Source organism: Rhagoletis zephyria, unplaced genomic scaffold (assembly GCF_001687245.7).
Source record: "Rhagoletis zephyria isolate East Lansing unplaced genomic scaffold, Rhagoletis_zephyria_1.1 Rzeph_scaffold_03064, whole genome shotgun sequence".
Classification (NCBI taxonomy): Eukaryota; Metazoa; Arthropoda; class Insecta; order Diptera; family Tephritidae; genus Rhagoletis; species Rhagoletis zephyria.
The window spans coordinates 16,045-24,925 of record NW_016160148.1 but is presented as its reverse complement, the minus strand read 5'-3'; the positions used below and the strand labels follow the sequence as shown (position 1 = coordinate 24,925).

The window sequence follows — 8,881 nt, the reverse complement described above, 5'->3', positions numbered from 1 at the left end:
GTACCGAATGTATCGGATACTTTCCAAATCGGTACCGAGTATGGATCAATACTTAAAAGTACCGACTCAGCATATCACTAAGAATATTGTACTAATTGTCGCTTATTAAATAAAAAATAGAAAGCTGTCACAATTCAAAAAACGATTTCTGCAGAATAACTCGTTTTATCATGTATTATGTAACAATTTCGTCCTAAAATTTTCGAAGGAAAGATCTTGATGCCTAAAAAACAAATAACGATTTAAATTGGTTACTAAACAAATTATTATACTAAATTAAGAAAATGTTGAATTCATACGAGTTTGAAGGTTGAAATAGAGATGCAGCAGCATTAAATTCATGGCTCAATATGCTAATTAAGTTGAACTTTTTCCATTACAGTTTTTGAATATCGAATTAGCTGTTTCACCATAACTGCGAGTTGATGTCCTCGAATATTTTCTACCTTTAACCCGCTAATATATGTAAAAATAAAAATCAAGTAATGTTAAGCTTCTCGAACCTAATGTGCAAGCGCTAACATCTATCTCATCGCATGATGGAAAAGAACGGTAGCAATACATATGTGCTTGGACTTCAGCGTAAATTTGCATAAAGCATTTTTAGCAGAGCAACGTCTTTGTTTTTTTTTACATACATATTTATGCATTTGCCAACTGGTAATTTGAGTTATTTATGTTATGCTTTTTGCTGTTGCTTTTTTTCGTAGAATTCAGAATTCGTGTTTTAGTTGATATATTGGTGTAAATATATCTACGTATATTCTATATATCTATTTATATATATTTATATTTATATGTATATCTATTGTTGTATTTTGTTTAGTGCAGAACCACAATAACTTCTACTCAATGTGCGCAAGGCCTAAAAGGTTATTACAGAGACTTCATCCTCTCATCTGATCACACAAGAGACACACACCTTCGATGCACTCATACAATCGTCATGACAGAATGCGCCACATTGTTGGCAAATAACCATTGCGTTTAACGAGCAGGCACAATTGTCCGCTTCTGGTGTTCGGGTGAAACTCCCACTGCCACCACCTACACCGCCGCCTCCACCACCAGCTGCAGCAGCGGCGGCAGCAGCGGCAGCGGCTACGGTAACGGCCTTGCTTACCAATTGTTCGGCATCCAGCGATCCAGCGTTTGTTGCTGTAACTATATAATTGCCATCGGCCAAAGTTGTCGCACCACTTAGATTATCTATATACGCAACGTTGCCTGCAAATAGAAGAATGAAAAAAAAAGTAACTTTAAAATATACATGCATACATATTAGAGGGCTGCATGAATTCATTCAAACTTCTAGCCAGACAGAGTACAGTGATTTACTTTTAAAAATTACTCTGGATTTGGAAAGTCAGCTGTGGAACTGAGGCATAGCTATCTGAAAAAGAGGTCTCAGCGTGTCAAGGTTGAATCTCAAATATCTGAACTACGACCATTGTTTACCGGTGCCACACATTCTTAGATCAAGCTTAGGACCACTGTTGTTTAATTTGTTTGTTAATGACATATTTCGAATTGCTATGCACGCCAATATGCTTGCCAATGCGGACGATGTCCAGCTCTATGTCAGGTCCGCTTAAGCACTCAGCTAATTAGTGTGCAGGCTTCTACAGGGAAGTGATGTCTATTAGGCCCTGGGCACTGCTAAATGGTGTTCGTCTTAGTTGTGTTTTGTGTTACCTATATGTAAGAAACGTCTTAACCCAGCAGTAGTAACTAACCTGCATTGGCCATGTGAATTCAACAGTAAGCAAAGTCTAGAATATAGGTATTCACCAAATTGAGCAAGTGTCCTGGCACTCTGGCAAAAGTCAGTCGATGCTTGAGCTCACCTGCTCTTTTTCCCGAGTGCCAGGCCAGTTGCTCAATTTGGTGAATACCACTAATACTTCAAGGGATTTACGAATGTCTGCTCGATTCACACAGATAGAAATCTGACGTAAACTCAAAATCCAACTCATATTGTCAATTATCTGTTATTCTGAAGTAGTCTACAGGTTAGATTCCCTATTAGCTCACAAAATGGATATATAAAGTATTTAACCACATCACGCGCTATGTGTTTGGGCTAGCAAGATATGAGCATATTTCGGATTGGAGAACGCGCCTACTTGGCTGCGGAATTTCTGCATATCTTAAAACTAGAAATTGTACATTCCTTTTTCGTCCCATGACGGATAAGGCCTACAAATATTTCTTTGAAAAATTAACGTTCCCCAAATCACCTCGAGTAAAGGACTTGACTCTGGCTGGCTGTCTCCGGATCGAAAAACGAGAAACCAAATCGATCATGTTGCGGTAGACGGAAGTCACGCTTCCAGTGTTTTAGACGTAAGTACACTCCGATGACCAACCACTATCTTGTTGCAGCCAAGATACGCACCCACCTCTATGCAGTAAAAAATGTGTGCCCAAATATGCAAGGATAGCTTAACGTCGAAAAACTGCAATCACAACAGACAGCCAATACATTCGTTACTCGACTCTCACACCTGCACTCAGAGAGAACTCTTCAACAAACTGACATATGCGAGCAGTGGAACCACATCTGTCGCTCATTAAGTACCGCCGCCAAATAAGTAGTCGTATTGCAGCGAGCCCCAAGGAACAACTGGTACGATGAGGAGCGTCAGGAAGCTGCAGAGAAAAAAGATACCGCCTACAGCGCCACGCTGCGATCTGGCGCAACACGCGCTATATGGGACCGCTATAGGGAACTGAAGAGGGAAGCGAGACGTATTTGCCGCAATGAGAGAGAGGCCGAAATAGGTGAGTGTGAAGAGCTTGAGATGCTGGCCGACAGGAAGAACGCCCGAAAATTCTACCAGAGGGTTAGGCGACTTACGGAAGGTTTCGAGACTGGGGCGAGCTCCCGCAAGAATAACAATGGCGACCTAGTGACCGATGTCCAGAATGCACGCAAATCTATTAAAATATACTTTCACAATGCTTCAGGTTTAAGAACCAAGTCAGAGGATATGCGCCTGCTGAGTTCGCAATTGGACTATGACGTATTTGTCATTATCGAGACATGGCTTAATGAAAAATTTTTCGATGCTGAGTTTGTTAATCTGAACCGCTATGACGTTTTCCGTAAGGATCGAGATGCCGTAAAAACTGGTTGCTGTAGAGGTGGGGGCGTGCTCATTGCCTCCTGTTGTGAACTTCAAGCGTCTTCAATAGCGTTAAAATGCACCGATTCCATGCTTGATCAGCTTTGTGTGCGACTAAAAGGTGCCTCCGGATTGCTGTACCTTTGCGCATCTTATATTCCGCCAGCCAGTGAGGATCGCATTTATAGTGCTCATGTCGATAACATTATTGCTCTGCAATCGGAAATTAGTGCTCACCAGTTATGTGTTTTAGGGGACTTTAACCTTAGCAATATTTCGTGGTCCTATTTGCACAACAACATGTATTTAACTCCATCTAATATAAGCAGTAATACCGAGTCCTACTTAGTTGATAATTTATTAAGTATCGACTTAACACAAGTCAATGGGTTCTCCAATAGTCTAAATCGGATCTTAGACTTAATTTTTGTTAGCAATAACATTAAGTTTAAATTATATCTTCCCGTTACTGCAATTTCCCCGCCTAATATGCATCATTTTCCTTTAATATTGGAGATTGAGTTTTTTGAATACTTTTGCATTCCTAGAGATATGCAAAGGGTTTCCTTTAACTATGGCTCTTGTGACTTTGACTTTCTTGACCATACCTTCTCATCTATTGATTGGAATGATGTTTTTGGGTCAGGCGATGTTGCTTTTTGTTTTAATGAATTCAGGAATATTATTTTTAATCTAAGTAAGATGTATATACCTATTCATGCCAAAATGTCTTACAAGCTACCTTGGCACACGAGGGAGTTGAAGCGTCTTAAGAATCTAAGAAATAAGTTCTTTAAAAAGTTTAAGCAAACTAAGGACAGCACACACTTTGTTTCCTATACGAGTTACCGAGATCAGTTTAATACTCTCAATAAGTCCTGCTATAGGGGTTACATTGCCAATTTTGAAAGAAACATTAAAAGCAATCCGAAATGTTTCTGGAACTACATTAAGTCTATGAAGGGTGTATCTAACGTTCCCACCTCGGTTTATTATAAGAATGCTACGGCAGCCTCGTTATATGAGGCAGCTGACCTTTTTGCTGATTTTTTTGCCTCAAATTTTGTATCAGATGATGGGGTTGGTGAGCTAATTGCGGATAGTGACACTAACAATATGGAGTGTGCTTCCTTCGATGTAGGCTCTCTGATTCTCAAAGACGGAGATATTCTAGATGGTATTAAGAATCTTAAACATTCTTGTCATACAGACGAAGATGGCATGTCTGCTATTTTATTAAAGAAATGCGTTTCCTTAGTGGAACCCTTGAAATTTATCTTTAATAAATCGCTATCGTCTGGCATCTTTATTGAGGAATGGAAGCATACCTCCATCACGCCGATATTTAAAAGCGGTAATAAGAGTGATGTCAGCAACTACCGTCCGATCTCTAAGCTAACCACAGTTTCTAAGCTCTTCGAAGTTATAATAAAAAATAGGCTGTTTTATACTTTACCGCGGGTTATTTGCTCCAATCAGCATGGTTTTGTTGCAGGTAGATCCACTGTAACTAATCTTGCCGTTTTTACTGACGACTGTATTAAAAGTTTCATTGCAGGGTATCAAATGGATACAATATACACGGACTTTTCCAAGGCATTTGATAGAATTTCGCACACGATTTTAATTAGTAAACTTTCGCAGCTTGGGTTTCACTCGTCCATGCTTCAGTGGATAAAGACCTATCTATCACACAGAACTAGTTCTGTTGTTCTAGATGGCGCTTCTTCGAAGACCTTTTTGCTCACCTCTGGAGTTCCGCAAGGTAGTATATTGGGCCCATTGTTCTTCTTAATATTTATTAATGACATCGGGTCGTGCTTTGCTACCTCTAAGTATCTCTTATACGCAGATGATTTAAAAGTCTACTCAGTTATTAGATCTTATAATGACGCGCTTCTACTTCAAGCTGATCTTGACAGATTATTTTTGTGGTGTGTTAAGAATCGCTTATTTCTTAACATTAAAAAATGTAACCAAATCACGTTTTCAAAACAATCTACACCGCTATCCACATCATACCGTATTTCTGATACTAGATTGGAGTCTCTCAACGTAGTTAAGGACCTCGGAGTATTTTTCGATTCGAAATTTACCTTCATTACGCATGTCAATTATATCGTAGCTAATTCATTTTCGATGCTTGCTTTTGTAAGACGCAACAGTACTGCGTTTTTGAATCCCTACACTCACAAAGTCTTATACTCTGCATTTGTTCGGTCAAGATTAGAGTACGCTGCCTTTATTTGGAGACCTTATTACCAAGTCCACATAAACAGGATTGAGTCAGTCCAGCGCGTGTTTATCCGACACGCCTTAAGATCGCTTAACTTCTCCGACCCTATCCCATCCTATTTTTCACGTTGTCAATTAATTAACTTAATGCCATTGCATAACCGAAGAATTTTCCTGTCCATTTCCTTCATTTTCGATGTAATTTCCGGTAACGTTGATTGCCCCTTACTGCTCAGCAGAATTTATTTCAATGTTCCTAGCAGAATTTTGCGGCATTCTGATTTGTTTAGAGTCGCTATTAGCAAAACTCTTTACTGTCGAAATGCTCCCTTAAATAGAACTTTGCAAGAAATCAATACGATTTCTAGTTCTCTAGACCTTGATCTCTCTATGCCAAAGGGTATTTTCCGAAATCGGCTTGAATCTTATTTAAGTAATCCCAATAATATTTTATAATATGTAATTTTTTCTAATATGTGTAGTCTGTAAGAACATCCTGTTGGTAGACTTCATAAGCAAATAAATAAATAAATAAATAAATAAATTGTGGAGGAAACACTTTTACAACCTACTGAATGGTAGCAGCGCTGAAAGTAGTGAAGAAGACGAACCCCCCAGTCGATGATGATGGAGTAGCTGTCCCACCGCCTGACTATGACGAGGCACGAATAGCGATTACGCGGCTGAAAACAACAAAGCTGCTGGAGCTGACGGCCTGCCAGCCGAGCTATTCAAGTTCGGCGGCGAGGAGCTGATAAGGTGCATGCATCAACTCTTATGCAGAATATGGTCAGACGAACGCATGCCCGAAGACTGGAATTTAAGTGTGCTCTGCGCCATCCACAAGAAAAGCCACTCCGCTATTCGCGCCAACTACCGCGGGATCAGCTTCCTAAGCATAGGTTATATGGTCTTATCGAGTGTATTGTGCGAAAGACTGAAGCACACCGTCAACGAACTGATTGTACCTTAATGTCGACTTTAAAGCCGCTTTCGACAGCACTAAAAGGAGTTGCCTATACGCCGCTATGTCTGAATTTGGCATCCCCGCCAAACAGATACGACTGTGTAAAATGAGCTCCGTCAGACCTCTCCGAGCTGTTCGCCACAAAACGGGGTTTCAGACAGGGCGACTCCCTCTCATGTGACTTCTTTAATCTGATGTTGGAGAAGATAATAAGAGCTGCAGAACTGAACCGCTCAGGAACAATTTACTACAAAAGCGTGCAATTGCTGGCTTATGCCGATGACATCGACATCATCGGTAACAAAAACCGCGAAGTCTGTTCTGCCTTTTCCAAGTTAGATAAGGAAGCAAAGCGAATGGGTCTGGTGGTAAACGAGGACAAGACGAAGTTTCTCCTGTCATAAAACAAACAGTCAGCACCCACGTCACTGCTGACAGTTATAATTTCGAGAAAGTAGAGTTCAGTTTAATGGGAACCAGCATTAACAACGATAATATGTCAGCGTGGAAATCCAACGCAGAATCACTCTTGCCAACAAGTCCTACTTTGGACTGAGTAGGCAATTCAGGAGTGAAGTCCTCTCTCGACGTACGAAAACTACACTCTGTAAGCCACTCATCATGTCTGTGCAGAAGCATGAACATTGACAACAACCGATGAGGCGGCCCTTGGAGTATTCGAAAGAGAGATTTTGCGGAAGATTTACGGGCCTTTACGCGTTGGCGATGGCGACTACCGCAGACGATGGAACGATGAGCTGTAAGAGCTTTACAACGACATGGACATAGTGCAGCGAATTAAAATACAGCGGCTCCGCTGGCTTGGTCATGTCGTTCGAATGGACACCGACGCTCCAGCTCTGAAAGTATTCAACTCGGAACCCGCTGGTGGTAGCAGAGGAAGAGGGAGGCCCGCACTGCGATGGAAAGACTAGGTGGACTTGGCTTCACTTGGCATTTCCAAATGGCGTCAATTGACACAGAAGAGAAACGACTGGCGTGATTTGTGGAACTCGGCCAAAACCGCTTAGGCGGTTCTTCTTCTTCTTTATTGGCGCTGTAACCGCCTAATCGATTAAGGCCGAGTCCAAAACAGTACGCCAGTCATTTCTCTTCTGTGCTAACTGACGCCAATTGGAAATGCCAAGTGAAGCCAAGTCCTTCTCCACCCGTTCTTTCCAACGCAGAGGAGGCCCCTTCTCTTCCTCTGTTAACATCGCCGCCCGCGTTGAATATTTTCAGAGCAGGAGCGTTTCTGTCCATTCGAACGACATGGCCAAGCCAGCGGAGCCGCTGAATTTTAATTCGCTGCACTATGTCTACATCGTTGTAAAGCTCATACAGCTCATCGTTAAATCGTCTGCGATATTCGCCATCACTAACGCGTAAAGGTCCGTAAATCTTTCTCTCGAATAGCTGCGCTTGATTGTGTTCGCTTAACAAATGAAAAAGTGGAAAAAAGCAACGATAATTTACAAGGCGAACTTAGCACAGTGCGTAGGCAACTGGCTGAGTCAGTGGGATCGTCGGTTCGAATCCTACTGAAAGAAGTCTGATGAGGAAATGTGGTAATTTCCGAAATAGCTATCACTTCTACCATTTTTTCACATTATTGTTGCTTTTCCACAATAAGTTTTTTTATTAAAAACGGCCTCAAGCTTATTAAAAATTGTTGAATATTTAGCATTAGTTTCAATAAACATTTTAAGTTGCAATAACACATATTTGATATAAAGCTTAAGCAAATACTTCAAAGATGTATGATTTTTATAAATTAAAGAAGCAACTGTAAAAGAACCCTTCCAAAAGGCCTTCTGAAGTACGTCCTCTAAAAGCCCTTCTGGAAGGCGTTCTATGGGTAGCGAAAGAAGAAGCCCTTCAATTTGTTAGCTGGCTTCCACGGTTTCAGCAACGCCACCATTCCCCCCCAATTTCCACACGCAGGAAAAAATACAATGTCCGTAAACAAGTAGAAACCCTTTGTGAGATATTCTATTTCCGCCAGACCCAAATTTTTCAGCATCAGTATGCAAATTCCATCTGGTCCAATGGCTTTCGCCCGTCCGATGGCCACCAGCAAGTGGTGCACTAGTGGGCAGTTTGTGTAGACTTCTGATCTCTCGGCATAATCTACCAAAGTATGAAGTTGTTGTTGTTGTAGTGGTATGCTGTAGTGCAGTACTGTATCTTGGAAATGTATTTCTTCCGTCTTATTATGGGCTTTAATTGTACATTTTTTGCATTAATGTGCAGCGTATAAAAAAACAAAAAAAAAATTAAGTAAAGATTTTTCTTTTTGATTTTTTTTTTGATTATAGCATTTTTTTTTTAATTTTTTTTTTTACATAAAAACATTGTCTATAATAGCCGTGTTTTATTTGTCCAGAAATTTAAGCTATTAGCTTATTTTGTATGGAGGACTTACCCAACATAATTATATTGGCTTCACGGTGGAGAGAATACAGAGGTGGCGCCGATGACGATACCGCTACTCGGCTCTCAGTGATTTTGACAGAATCAGCTGTTTTGGTGACGTCATAGTAGAGAAGAC

The 8,881-nt window shown here is 40.7% G+C and overlaps 1 protein-coding gene across 1 annotated transcript in view; it reads right to left on the bottom strand.

The window, feature by feature from the left end:
* Nucleotides 1-821: 821 nt before the first annotated feature.
* LOC108368308 (polycomb protein Asx-like) overlaps nt 822-8,881 on the bottom strand; it is a 14,166-nt gene continuing 6,106 nt past the window's right edge. The window contains exon 5 of the mRNA XM_017623150.1: nt 822-1,227. Coding sequence (XP_017478639.1) covers nt 896-1,227 — 332 coding nt within the window. The 3' untranslated portion in view covers nt 822-895. The remainder of the gene's footprint in view (nt 1,228-8,881) is intronic.